The 15,079-nt window shown below is 56.9% G+C and overlaps 1 protein-coding gene across 6 annotated transcripts in view; it reads right to left on the minus strand.

The window, feature by feature from the left end:
* Positions 1-15,079, minus strand: part of KLHDC3 (kelch domain containing 3) — a 344,468-nt gene that overhangs the window by 19,075 nt on the left and 310,314 nt on the right. For 4 of the 6 annotated variants that reach the window (XM_069236428.1, XM_069236426.1, XM_069236427.1 and 1 more), the window contains exon 9: positions 1,733-1,806. In XM_069236428.1, coding sequence (XP_069092529.1) covers positions 1,733-1,806 — 74 coding nt within the window. Of the gene's footprint in view, positions 1-1,719; positions 1,807-15,079 lie in introns of all 6 variants that reach the window. The other 2 variants (XR_011203919.1, XM_069236430.1) reach the window with 1 other exon arrangement.

Consider the following 15,079-nt stretch of genomic DNA (forward strand, 5'->3'; position numbering starts at 1 on the left):
CAAACCAGACACGAAAGGTAAGGACACCAAACCAGACACGAAAGGGGATTCCAAACCAGGCATGAAAGGTAAGGACTCCAAACCAGGCACGAAAGGTAAGGAAACCAAACCACAGTGAAAGTTAAGGAAAGCAAGCTAGACACGAAATCTAAGGACTCCAAACCAGACACGAAAGGTAAGGACTCCAAGCCAGACACGACAGGTAAGGACTCCAAGCCAGACACGACAGGTAAGGACTCCAAGCCAGACACGACAGGTAAGGACTCCAAGCCAGACACGACAGGTAAGGACTCCAAGCCAGACACGACAGGTAAGGACTCCAAGCCAGACACGACAGGTAAGGACTCCAAGCCAGACACGAAAGGTAAGGACTCCAAGCCAGACACGAAAGGTAAGGACTCCAAGCCAGACACGAAAGGTAAGGACTCCAAGCCAGACACGAAAGGTAAGGACTCCAAGCCAGACACGAAAGGTAAGGACTCCAAGCCAGACACGAAAGGTAAGGACTCCAAACCAGACACGAAAGGTAAGGACTCCAAACCAGACACGAAAGGTAAGGCACGAAAGGTAAGGACTCCAAACCAGACACGAAAGGTAAGGACTCCAAACCAGACACGAAAGGTAAGGACTCCAAACCAGACACGAAAGGTAAGGACTCCAAGCCAGACGTCAAAGGTAAGGACTCCAAACCAGACGTCAAAGGTAAGGACTCCAAGCCAGACACGAAACGTAAGGACTCCAAGCCAGACACGAAAAGTAAGGACTCCAAGCCAGACACGAAAAGTAAGGACTCCAAAACAGGCACGAAAGGTAAGGACTCCAAAACAGGCACGAAAGGTAAGGACTCCAAAACAGGCACGAAAGGTAAGGACTCCAAAACAGGCACGAAAGGTAAGGACTCCAAAACAGGCACGAAAGGTAAGGAAACCAAACCACAGTGAAAGTTAAGGAAAGCAAGCTAGACACGAAATCTAAGGACTCCAAACCAGACACGAAATCTAAGGACTCCAAACCAGACACGAAATCTAAGGACTCCAAACCAGACACGAAATCTAAGGACTCCAAACCAGACACGAAATCTAAGGACTCCAAACCAGACACGAAATCTAAGGACTCCAAACCAGACACGAAATCTAAGGACCCCAAACCAGACACGAAAGGTAAGGACTCCAAACCAGACACGAAAAGTAAGGACTCCAAACCAGACTGGAAGGTAAGGAAACCAAACCAGACATGAAAAAAGGTAAGGAAACCAAACCAGACATGAAAGGTAAGGAAACCAAACCAGACATGAAAGGTAAGGAAACCAAACTAGACTGAAAGGTAAGGAAACCAAACCAGACACGAAAGGTAAGGAAACCAAACTAGATGGAAAGGTAAGGAAACCAAACGAGACATGAAAGGTAAGGAAACCAAACCAGACACCAAAGATAAGGAAACTAAACCAGACCGAAAGGTAAGGAAACCAGACTGATCATGAAAAAGGTAAGGACTTGAAACCGGACAGTTAGTGTCTGAAATGAGGACTGAGGACTATCAGATTGCTCCAAAAAGTTGTCTGAACACGAAAAACTGGATTGAGATAAAAACTTGGAGCACAAAAAGGAATCTAGAGCAGGACTTTGTTTAACACAAAAAGTGGAAAATGAAAGCAGTAAAGGGGCCGAGGCAGACGAGCCGGACAGAGACGGACAGGCAGAGAGTGGGACAGTGGCTCACGCTGTTCACATACTGAAGTCCAGGATATACAGGTCCGAGTGGTCCATGAGGTCAAATTCGTCCCCCATTCCTTGCTCTGGGCACGGGCTGTAAGGAAAAGAAGTCTGTGTTATCGTCACATCACACCTGGGAGACACACAATGATGACAACACATGGATCAGTGGCACAGAGCAGAACCCACTCCCGTCCCCTCGAGCGCCCACAAGACCCACCACAGACCACCTACACCAGCAGAGCTCTCCCTGCAGGGGGCATGTGGCAGGGATGTCTGTTCTGCAGTGTGTGTCCGAGTGCCCTTGAGTGGATCAGCCTTGAGACACCACACTGTCTGGGGGTCTCATGGAGGGGCATGTGTGCTGCCATCTGTGTCTGGGTTCCTCGAGGGGGCATGCGTGGTGCCATCTGTGTCTGGGGTCACGGGGGGCCCACTGGTGCTGCCATCTATGTCTGGGGGTGTCAGGGGGGTCCATGCTTACTGTCCTCTACGCCTGCGGGTCTCCGGGGGGACATGCGTGCCGCCCTGTGTCTGGGGGGTCTCAGGGGAGCCCATGGGTGCTGCCCTCTGTGTCTGGGGACTCACTGGGGCCAGGCATGGAGCCCTTTGTGTCTGGAGGTCTCAGGGGGGCCCATGCCTGCTGCCAGGAGGCACCGCTGGATAAGGGGGGGGGGGGTAGAAAGTCGATCCCTGTAACACGAGCCCGGCTCCCTCCTCTTGTTTGTGCCCCCAGCGCCCCTCTGATGGGCTCCATCTTGTTTGGATGACCGCCCCCCTCCTTGTAAGTCTTGTTCCACTCTCCCCCCGCTCCCCCCGGACAGGTCATCTCCAAATAAACACAGCGGTTTTGTGTTTTAGGACAGGGCGGAAGTGGGGGGGGGGGGGGGGGGGGGGCAGGGGCGCAGCTGGAGATCTCATTAGCACAGTGTGTGCCCCCCAGGGATGAGGATGCGGGGATGACAAGGGGCGCTAACAGGATTGAGAGGGTACAAGGTGGACATGTGGGGGGGCGGGGGTGCTACACCCCCTAGTGAATGAATGATCTGATTATTGGGGTCCGGGGTGTCAGTCGGTCTGCGGGGGCGTCCGCCGGATTCCACCAGGAACTTTTACAAAAACAGAAAACATCGCGACGTCACTCCCTCTCAGTTTTCAGTCGTCAAAATATTGGTAATTTTACAAAATATTGCGATTTCCCTTACTTAGTGCCCCCACCAATCCGCATACCTCCCTCTTCCCACGCCCCCCTCGGCCCCCTCATGCCCCCTGCGGGTCCTATATGTGCTTAAACATTTCATGCCAGTCTGATCCTCAGAAAATCGGAAGCCTCCCTCCCCCCACATCTTACTGACCAAGCCTAGCCCGGGGGGGGTCTGTGTGACAAGGACAGGGTGACACCCACCGGCACCCCAGGACCGGCTGAACCGAGACCCCAGGGGCAGGGTGGGCTGAGTCTGCAGCCTAAACTACCAGCCTCACCAATGAACACCCCAAGACCGGGTTCAGCCTGTGGGGTCCCCTCCGTCAGGTCTGACCGGAGTCCAATCTTACTGAGCACAGCACAGGACCACAGCTGGGCACAGGGAACACACCTCCCTTGGCACAGGGACCGCAGCAGGGCCCACAACATCCTGGGCACAGGGACCACACCTTGGAACAGGGACCACAGCAGGGCACAGGGACCACAGCAGGGATCACACCTTCCTGGGCACAGGGACCACACCTTGGCACAGGGACCACAGCTGGGCACAGGGACCGCAGCAGGGCCCACACCTTCCTGGGCACAGGGACCACACCTTGGAACAGGGACCACAGCAGGGATCACACCTTCCTGGGCACAGGGACCACAGCTGGGCACAGGGGCCGCACAGGAACCACAGCAGGGCACAGGGACCACAGCTGGGCCCAGGGGCCACAGCAGGGTACAGGGACCGCACAGGGACCACACCTCCCTGGGCACAGGGACCACACCTGGGGCACAGGGACCACACCTCCCTGGGCACAGGGACCACACCTGGGAACAGGCAACACACCTGGGGCACAGGGACCACACCTCCCTGGGCACAGACACCACACCTGGGAACAGGGACCACACCTGGGGCACAGGGACCACACCTGGGGCACAGGGACCACACCTGGGGCACAGGCACCACAGCTGGGCCCAGGGACCGCACAGGGACCACACCTCCCTGGGCACAGGGACCACACCTCCCTGGGCACAGGGACCACACCTGGGGCACAGTGAAAACACCTGGGGCACAGGCACCACACCTGGGCACAGGCACCACAGCAGGGCACAGGGACCGCAGCAGGGCCCACACCTTCCTGGGCACAGGGACCACACCTTGGAACAGGGACCACAGCAGGGATCACACCTTCCTGGGCACAGGGACCACACCTTGGCACAGGGACCACAGCTGGGCACAGGGGCCGCACAGGAACCACAGCTGGGCCCAGGGACCACAGCAGGGCCCAGGGGCCACAGCTGGGCCCAGGGGCCACAGCAGGGTACAGGGACCGCACAGGGACCACACCTCCCTGGGCACAGGGACCACACCTCCCTGGGCACAGGGACCACACCTGGGAACAGGCAACACACCTGGGGCACAGACACCACACCTGGGAACAGGGACCACACCTGGGGCACAGGGACCACACCTGGGGCACAGGGACCACACCTGGGGCACAGGCACCACACCTGGGCCCAGGGACCACAGCTGGGCCCAGGGACCGCACAGGGACCACACCTCCCTGGGCACAGGGACCACACCTCCCTGGGCACAGGGACCACACCTCCCTGGGCACAGGGACCACACCTCCCTGGGCACAGGGACCACACCTGGGGCACAGTGAAAACACCTGGGGCACAGTGAAAACACCTGGGGCACAGGCACCACACCTGGGGCACAGGCACCACACCTGGGCCCAGGGACCACAGCTTGGCCCAGGGGCCACAGCTTGGCCCAGGGGCCACAGCAGGGTACAGGCACCACACCTGGGGCACAGGGACCACACCTGGGGCACAGGGACCACACCTCCCTGGGCACAGGGACCACACCTCCCTGGGCACAGGGACCACACCTCCCTGGGCACAGGGACCACACCTCCCTGGGCACAGGGACCACACCTCCCTGGGCACAGGGACCACACCTCCCTGGGCACAGGGACCACACCTGGGAACAGGCAACACACCTGGGGCACAGGGACCACACCTCCCTGGTCACAGACACCACCCCTGGGGCACAGGCACCACACCTGGGGCACAGGGACCACAGCTGGGGCCCAGGGACCACAGCTGGGGCCCAGGGACCGCACAGGGACCACACCTCCCTGGGCACAGGGACCACACCTCCCTGGGCACAGGGACCACACCTGGGGCACAGGGACCACACCTGGGGCACAGGGACCACACCTGGGGCACAGGGACCACACCTGGGGCACAGGGACCACACCTGGGGCACAGGTATCACACAGAGGAACAGCACAATGTGAGGGTGCAAAGCTTGAATTCCTCTCTGCCTCTGGCACTTGCTCTGGGCGCTCTCCGGGCACTGGTTTTTACCGCCTGGTCCCCAGACAACAACCACCCTCATGTAAAGCAGGCCTGGTCCATCAGTAACAGTCCACCCAAGCTGCCAGGCCAGGCTCACCTACCCCCGGCCGAGACTTTGGAAACACCTCCCCAGGAGAAACAGTCTCTCAGCCTCCGCCACTCTCAAGAAACCCTGTTGGCAGACTCAGTCAGTATTTGGTGAGCGCCCCTGGGTTTGAGGTTCATCTGTAGCTTTCGATATCTACTTCGCTCAGTCTGTATTTGGTGACCGTCAGTGGGTTTGTGGTGGATTTGTGGTTGTCGGTCTGCGTTGCCTCTAAGCCTGTATTTGGTGACCGTCAGTGGGTTTGTGGTTGTCGGTCTGCGTTGCCTCTCAGTCTGTATTTGGTGGCAGTCAGTGGGTTTGTGGTTTGCTTTGTGATTGTTGGTCTGCGCTGCCTCTCAGTCTGTATTTGGTGACCGTCAGTGGGTTTGTGGGTTGATTTGTGGTTGTTGGTCTGGGTTGCCTCTCAGTCTGTATTTGGTAACGTCAGTGGGTTTGTGGTTTGATTTGTGGTTGTTGGTCTGCGTTGCCTCTCAGTCTGTATTTGGTAACGTCAGTGGGTTTGTGGTTTGATCTCTAGTTGTTGGTCTGCGTAGCCTCTCAGTCTGTATTTGGTAACCGTCAGTGGGTTTGTGGTTTGATTGGTGGTTGTTGGTCTGGGTTGCCTCACAGTCTGTATTTGGTGACCGTCAGTGGGTTGATGTCTGGTTGTTGGTCTGCGTAGCCTCTCAGTCTGTATTTGGTGACCGTCAGTGGGTTTGTGGTTGATTTATGGTTGTTGGTCTGCGTTGCCCCACAGTCTGTATTTGGTGGCAGTCAGTGGGTTTGTGGTTTGATTTGTGGTTGTTGGTCTGAGTTGCCTCTCAGTCTGTATTTGGTGACCGTCAGTGGGTTTGATCTCTGGTTGTTGGTCTGCTTTGCCTCTCCATCCGTATTTGGTGGCCGTCAGTAGGTTTGTGGTTTGATTTGTGGTTGTTGGTCTGGGTTGCCTGACGTCAGTGGGTTTGGGGTTTGATTTGTGGTTGTTGGTCTGGGTTGCCTCTCAGTCTGCATTTGGCAACCGTCAGTGGGTTTGTGGTTTGATTTGTGGTTGTTGGTCTGCGTTGCCTCTCAGTCTGTATTTGGTGACCGTCAGTGGGTTGATGTCTGGTTGTTGGTCTGCGTAGCCTCTCAGTCTGTATTTGGTGACCGTCAGTAGGTTTGTGGTTGATTTGTGGTTGTTGGTCTGCGTTGCCTCTCAGTCTGTATTTGGTAACGTCAGTGGGTTTGTGGTTTGATTTGTGGTTGTTGGTCTGCGTTGCCTCTCAGTCTGTATTTGGTGGCCGTCAGTGGGTTGATGTCTGGTTGTTGGTCTGCGTAGCCTCTCAGTCTGTATTTGGTGACCGTCAGTGGGTTTGTGGTTGTTGGTATGGGTTGCCTCACAGTCAGTATTTGGTGGCAGTCAGTGGGTTTGTGGTTTGATTTGTGGTTGTTGGTCTGGGCTGCCTCTCAGTCCGTATTTGGTGGCCGTTAGTGGGTTTGTGGTTTGATCTCTGGTTGTTGGTCTGCATAGCCTCTTAGTCTGTATTTGGTGACCGTCAGTGGGTTTGTGGTTTGATTTGTGGTTGTTGGTCTGCGTTGCCTCTCAGTCCGTATTTGGTAACCGTTTGTGGTTTGATTTGTGGTTGTTGGTCTGAGTTGCCTCTCAGTCTGTATTTGGTGACTGTCAGTGGATTTGTGGGGTGATTTGTGGCTGCGAACCGTTACCCCAGGCGTGCCCAGCATGTAATACTTGGCTTCTCAAATAACATGGGCACAGGGTAGCGCCTGGCAGGGGCCTGGTACACGAGGAGCTATGCAGCCTACCTCAAGGTAGTGGGAGGAGGGTGGGGTCTTCGGGATGTCTGCAGATGGGGTGGTGGGGGGCTGACTGCACACATCAGTGCAATGTCTGTGCCTTATCTGGAGCGCATGAAGTGTGCGTGTGCAGCTCCTGCCCTGGGGGTCATCTGTCGCCCCCCACCAGCCCCCTGGACTTCCTGTCTGGCGCACTCCCAAGACCCTTCACGAGCTACAACTTCCTGGGGGCCTTATCAGGGCCCAGCAGCCCGGCCTGCACCTGATATCTGCTTCCTGCAGCAGCACTTCCTGCCCTCCTGCTGGCCCTGGGATGAAGCCTCACTGCAGGGGGAGAGGGGCAGAGGTGCCATCGTGGTGCCCAGGGATGAGGCCTCACTGCAGGGGGAGAGGGGCAGAGGTGCCATCGTGGTGCCCAGGGATGAGGCCTCACTGCAGGGGGAGAGGGGCAGAGGTGCCATCGCGGTGCCCAGGGATGAGGCCTCACTGCAAGGGGCAGGGGCAGAGGTGCCATCCTGCCGGCCCTGGCATGAGGCCTTACTGCCCTCCTTGCAGGGGGAGAGGGGCAGAGATGCCATCCTGCCAGCCCTGGGGTGAGATCATACTCCGGGGGGGGGGCAGAGGTGCCATCCTGCCGGCCCTGGGAGGAGGCCTTACTGCCCTCCTTGCAGGGGGAGAGGGGCAGAGATGCCATCCTGCCAGCCCTGGGGTGAGATCATACTCCGGGGGGGAGAGGTGCCATCCTGCCATGTGCACGAGTACACTACCCGAAGCCCCACCGCCCAACCACCCCCGAGCCCACTGCCCAATGTGAGAAGAGCAGCTCTGCCCACATACACTGCCCACACACTGGGACCCAAGCACAGCTCAGTCCTGCAGCGCCCTCTCCTGTACTAGAAGCAATCACACCTCTGCACAAACACCACTTGTCGCACACAAACCCTGTCGATGACTCAAACCCCGCAGACACCCACACATCCAGGCATAGGGCCCACAGACATCCGGGCATGGGGCCCACAGACATACAGAGCCCACAGACATCCAGGCATGGGGCCCACAGACATCGAGGCATGGGGCCCACAGACATACACAGCCGACAGACATCAAGGGATGGGACCCACAGACATACAGAGCCCACAGACATTCGGGCATGGGGCCCACAGACACCCAGGCATGGGGCCCACAGACACCCAGGCATGGGGCCCACAGACACCCAGGCATGGGGCCCACAGACATACAGAGCCCACAGACATCCAGGCATGGGGCCCACAGACATACAGAGCCCACAGACATCCGGGGATGGGACCCACAGACATACAGAGCCCACAGACATCGAGGCATGGGGCCCACAGACATCCAGGGCCCACAGACATCCAGGCATGGGGCCCACAGACATACACAGCCGACAAACATCCAGGGATGGGACCCACAGACATACAGAGCCCACAGACATTCGGGCATGGGGCCCACAGACATACAGAGCCCACAGACATTCGGGCATGGGGCCCACAGACATCCTGGCATGGGGTCCACAGACATACAGAGCCCACAGACATCCAGGCATGGGGCCTACAGACATCCAGGCATGGGGCTTACAGACATCCAGGCATGGTGCCCACAGACATACAGAGCCCACAGACATTCGGGCATGGGGCCCACAGACATTCGGGCATGGGGCCCACAGACATCCGGGCATGAGACCTACAGACATCTAGGCATGGGGCCCACAGACATCCGGGCATGGGGCCCACAGACATCCAGGCATGGGGCCCACAGACATCCAGGCATGGGGCCCACAGACATCCAGGCATGGGGCCCACAGACATTAGGGCATGGGGCCCACAGACATTAGGGCATGGTGCCCACAGACATCCCGGCATGGTGAGAGAGAAACAAAAAGAGAGAAAGTGGGGGGGGGGAGAGAGAGGGAGGGACAGAGAGATGGAGAGGGGGGACAGAGAGAGGGAGAGGGGGGACAAAGAAGGAGAAGGAGAGAGAGAGAGAGAGGAAGAGAGCGCGAGAGAAAGAGAGGGAGGGACAGAGAGAGGGTGAAGGAGAGAGAGGAGGAGAGAGGAGGGACAGAGAGAGGGTGAAGGAGAGAGAGGAGGAGAGAGGAGGGACAGAGACCCATCTAGCGCTCGCACAAAGCGTAAACCAAGCTCCTAGTGTATAATCCCGGCTGCCCCGCTCGACCCGTGTGTAATCCTCGGCACATTCCCTTCATCATCAGACCGGCAGCGCCTAGAAGCGCTGCACTGGCGGCTCCTGCTTACACCAGGCCGTGCTGTGGCTCCATGTAGGGGCCACACATGGTCCCGCCCCGAGTCTTGCCCCTTGGGTGGTCCGGGGGGGGGGGGGGAAGCTTCTAGCCCCTCCCTCCAGCCGGGGGCAGAGGCTTCATCACATCTTCACTCGAGGCTTCTGCAGCCCAGAGAGCGTCCGTACTGGCGGCTCTAGTACTGGGGCCCCAGCCCTGCAGCTCCGACGGGCACCCAGTACTGTGGCCCTTATAGAGCTCACCAGTACTGTGGGCCTTACACACTCAGTACTGTGGCCCTTATACAGCTCACCAGTACTGTGGCCCTCATACAGCTCACCAGTACCGTGGGCCTTACACTCCCAGTACTGTCACCCTTATACAGCTCACCAGTACTGTGGCCCTTATACAGCTCACCAGTACTGTGGCCCTTATACAGCTCACCAGTACTGTGGGCCTTACACTCCCAGTACGGTCACCCTTATACAGCTCACCAGTACTGTGGCCCTTATACAGCTCACCAGTACCGTGGGCCTTACACTCCCAGTACTGTGACCCTTATACAGCTCACCAGTACTGTGGGCCTTACACTCCCAGTACGGTCACCCTTATACAGCTCACCAGTACTGTGGCCCTTATACAGCTCACCAGTACCGTGGGCCTTACACTCCCAGTACTGTGACCCTTATACAGCTCACCAGTACTGTGGGCCTTACACTCCCAGTACTGTGGCCCTTACACTGCACACCCAGTACCATGGCCCTTACACAGCTCAGCACACCCAGTACTGTGGCCCTTACACTCCTAGTACCGTGGCCCTTACACTGCACACCCAGTACTGTGACTCTTATACAGCTCACCCAGTACCATGGGCCTTAAACTCCCAGTACTGTGGCCCTTCCACAGCTCAGCACACCCAGTGCCGTGGCCCTTACACACCCAGTACTGTGGCCCTTACACACCCAGCACTGTGGCCCTTACACTGCACACCTACTACCGTGGCCCTTCCACAGCTCAGCACATCCAGTGCCGTGGCCCTTACACACCCAGTACCGTGGCCCTTATATAGCTCAGCACACCCAGTACTGTGGCCCTTATAGAGCTCACCAGTACTGTGGGCCTTACACACTCAGTACTGTGGCCATTATACAGTTCACCAGTACCGTGGGCCTTACACTCCCAGTACTGTCACCCTTATACAGCTCACCAGTACTGTGGCCCTTATACAGCTCACCAGTACCGTGGGCCTTACACTCCCAGTACTGTGACCCTTATACAGCTCACCAGTACTGTGGGCCTTACACTCCCAGTACTGTGGCCCTTACACTGCACACCCAGTACCATGGCCCTTACACAGCTCAGCACACCCAGTACTGTGGCCCTTACACTCCTAGTACCGTGGCCCTTACACTGCACACCCAGTACTGTGACTCTTATACAGCTCACCCAGTACCGTGGGCCTTAAAACTCCCAGTACTGTGGCCCTTCCACAGCTCAGCACACCCAGTGCCGTGGCCCTTACACACCCAGTACTGTGGCCCTTACACACCCAGCACTGTGGCCCTTACACTGCACACCTACTACCGTGGCCCTTCCACAGCTCAGCACATCCAGTGCCGTGGCCCTTACACACCCAGTACCGTGGCCCTTATATAGCTCAGCACACCCAGTACTGTGGCCCTTATACAGCTCACCTAGTACTGTGGGCCTTACACTCCCAGTACTGTGGCCCTTCCACAGCTCAGCACACAGAGTGCCGTGGCCCTTACACACCCAGTACTGTGGCCCTTACACTGCATACCCAGTGCCGTGGCCCTTACACACCCAGCACCGTGGCCCTTACACTGCACACCCAGTACCGTGGCCCTTATACAGCTCAGCACACCCAGTACCGTGGCCCTTACACTGCACACCCAGTACTGTGACCCTTATTCAGCTCACCCAGTACTGTGGGCCTTACACTCCCAGTACTGTGGCCCTTCCACAGGTCAGTACATCCAGTACTGTGGCCCTTACACACCCAGTGCCGTGACCCTTACACTGCACACCTAGTACCGTGGCCCTTACACAGCTCAGTACACCCAGTACTGTGGCCCTTACACTCCTAGTACCGTGGCCCTTACACTGCACACCCAGTACCGTGGCCCTTACACAGCTCAGTACACCCAGTACTGTGGCCATTACACTCCTAGTACCGTGGCCCTTACACTGCACACCCAGTACCATGGCCCTTACACACTTAGCACTGTGGCCCTTCCGCATCTCAGCACGCCCAGTGCCGTGGCCCTTACACATCCAGTACTGTGGCCCTTACACAGCTGAGCACACCCAGTACTGTGGCCCTTACACAGCTCAGCACACCCAGTACCGTGGCCCTTCACACCCAGTACTGTGGCGCTTACACTGCACACCCAGCACCGTGGCCCTTACACACCCATTACCGTGGCCCTTACACTGCACACCCAGTACCGTGGCCCTTACACACCCAGTACCGTGGCTCTTACACAGCTCAGCACACCCAGTACCGTGGCCCTTACACACCCAGTACCGTGGCCCTTACCCAGTGCCGTGGCCCTTCCACAGCTCAGCACACCCAGTGCCATGGCTTTTACACAGCTCAGTACACCCAGTACTGAGGCCCATACATACCCAGTACCGTGGCCCTTACACATCTCAGCACACCCAGTACCGTGGCCCTTACACATCTCAGCACACCTAGTACCGTGGCCCTTACACACCCAGTGCCGTGGCTGTTCCACAGTTGAGCAAATCCAGTACCGTGGCACTTACACACCCAGTACTCTGGCCCTTACCCTGCACACCTAGTACCGTGGCCCTTACACTGCACACCCAGTACCGTGGCCCTTACACAGCTCAGTACACCCAGTACTGAGGCCCTTACATACCCAGTACCGTGGCCCTTACACATCTCAGCACACCGAGTACCGTGGCTCTTACACAGCTCACACAAACAGCTCTGCTCAGAGCCCCCCCCAGGCCGAGGCCCCTCACCGTACAGTCAGTACCCCTACAAATCCCACACTGGCGGGGGGCCACAAAGCTCCGCGGATGCCCCCAACCCTGCAGGCCCCATTAAAAGAATGAATAAGATGCATGACTGACCCCCAGTGCCCTTTGACCCCGCAGCTCTCCAGGCACCCCCAGTACTAGGGGCCACACTGGGCTGCTCCAGTACTGAGGCACACCCCTCCCTCCTGGGTACCCCAACTCAAGCCTCCATCCCCTCCCTGCCCTGCAGGGCCTCTTGGCGCTCAGTCACCAACCACCGCAGCAGGACTGAGCTCACCCTGTGTAGGAGGCTGGACTGGCTTGTAGTGAGTACCAAGGGGTACTTGCACCTTGCACCAGGCCCAGTTATCCCTTATTAGTGTATAGGGTGTCTAGCAGCTTAGGCTGATAGATAATGGTAGCTTAGCAGAGCAGCTTAGGCTGAACTAGGAGACGTGTGAAGCTACTACAGTACCACTTAGTGTCATATGCACAATATCATAAGAAACACAATACACAGTTATACTAAAAATAAAGGTACTTTATTTTTATGACAATATGCCAAAGTATCTTAGAGTGTACCCTCAGTGAGAGGATAGGAAATATACACAAGATATATATACACAATAGCAAAAATATGCAGTATAGTCTTAGAAAACAGTGCAAACAATGTATAGTTACAATAGGATGCAATGGGGAAACATAGGGATAGGGGCAACACAAACCATATACTCCAAAAGTGGAATGCGAACCACGAATGGACCCCAAACCTATGTGACCTTGTAGAGGGTCGCTGGGACTATTAGAAAATAGTGAGAGTTAGAAAAATAACCCTCCCCAAGACCCTGAAAAGTGAGTGCAAAGTGCACTAAAGTTCCCCTAAGGACAAAGTAGTCGTGTTAGAGGAATAATGCAGGAAAGACACAAACCAGCAATGCAACAACTGTGGATTTCCAATCTAGGGTACCTGTGGAACAAGGGGACCAAGTCCAAAAGTCACAAGCAAGTCGGAGATGGGCAGATGCCCAGGAAATGCCAGCTGCGGGTGCAAAGAAGCTTCTACTGGACAGAAGAAGCTGAGGTTTCTGCAGGAACGAAAAGGGCTAGAGACTTCCCCTTTGGTGGACGGATCCCTCTCGCCGTGGAGAGTCGTGCAGAAGTGTTTTCCCGCCGAAAGAACGCCAACAAGCCTTGCTAGCTGCAAATCGTGCGGTTAGCGTTTTTGGACGCTGCTGAGGCCCAGGAGGGACCAGAAGGTCGCAAATTGGACCAGCAGAGAGAGGGGACGTCGAGCAAGACAAGGAGCCCTCTCTGAAGCCGGTAGCACCCGGAGAAGTGCCAGAAACAGGCACTACGAGGATGCGTGAAACGGTGCTCGCCGAAGTTGCACAAAGGAGTCCCACGTCGCCGGAGACCAACTTAGAAAGTCGTGCAATGCAGGTTAGAGTGCCGTGGACCCAGGCTTGGCTGTGCACAGAGGATTTCCGCCGGAAGTGCACAGGGGCCGGAGTAGCTGCAAAGTCGCGGTTCCCAGCAATGCAGCCCAGCGAGGTGAGGCAAGGACTTACCTCCACCAAACTTGGACTGAAGAGTCACTGGACTGTGGGGGTCACTTGGACAGAGTCGCTGGATTCGAGGGACCTCGCTCGTCGTGCTGAGAGGAGACCCAAGGGACCGGTAATGCAGCTTTTTGGTGCCTGCGGTTGCAGGGGGAAGATTCCGTCGACCCACGGGAGATTTCTTCGGAGCTTCTGGTGCAGAGAGGAGGCAGACTACCCCCACAGCATGCACAAGCAGGAAAACAGTCGAGAAGGCGGCAGGATCAGCGTTACAGAGTTGCAGTAGTCGTCTTTGCTACTATGTTGCAGGTTTGCAGGCTTCCAGCGCGGTCAGCAGTCGATTCCTTATCAGAAGGTGAAGAGAGAGATGCAGAGGAACTCGGATGAGCTCTTGCATTCGTTATCTGAAGTTTCCCCAGAGACAGAGACCCTAAATAGCCAGAAAAGAGGGTTTGGCTACCTAGGAGAGAGGATAGGCTACTAACACCTGAAGGAGCCTATCAGAAGGAGTCTCTGACGTCACCTGGTGGCACTGGCCACTCAGAGCAGTCCAGTGTGCCAGCAGCACCTCTGTTTCCAAGATGGCAGAGGTCTGGAGCACACTGGAGGAGCTCTGGACACCTCCCAGGGGAGGTGCAGGTCAGGGGAGTGGTCACTCCCCTTTCCTTTGTCCAGTTTCGCGCCAGAGCAGGGGCTAAGGGGTCCCTGAACCGGTGTAGACTGGCTTATGCAGAATTGGGCACATCTGTGCCCAACAAAGCATTTCCAGAGGCTGGGGGAGGCTACTCCTCCCCTGCCTTCACACCATTTTCCAAAGGGAGAGGGTGTCACACCCTCTCTCAGAGGAAGTTCTTTGTTCTGCCATCCTGGGCCAGGCCTGGCTGGACCCCAGGAGGGCAGATGCCTGTCTGAGGGGTTGGCAGCAGCAGCAGCTGCAGTGAAACCCCAGGAAGGGCAGTTTGGCAGTACCAGGGTCTGTGCTACAGACCACTGGGATCATGGAATTGTACCAACAATGCCAGGATGGCATAGAGGGGGCAATTCCATGATCTTAGACATGTTACATGGCCATATTCGGAGTTACCATTGTGAAGCTACATATAGGTA

The sequence above is a fragment of the Pleurodeles waltl genome, chromosome 5 (assembly GCF_031143425.1).
Source record: "Pleurodeles waltl isolate 20211129_DDA chromosome 5, aPleWal1.hap1.20221129, whole genome shotgun sequence".
Classification (NCBI taxonomy): domain Eukaryota; kingdom Metazoa; phylum Chordata; class Amphibia; order Caudata; family Salamandridae; genus Pleurodeles; species Pleurodeles waltl.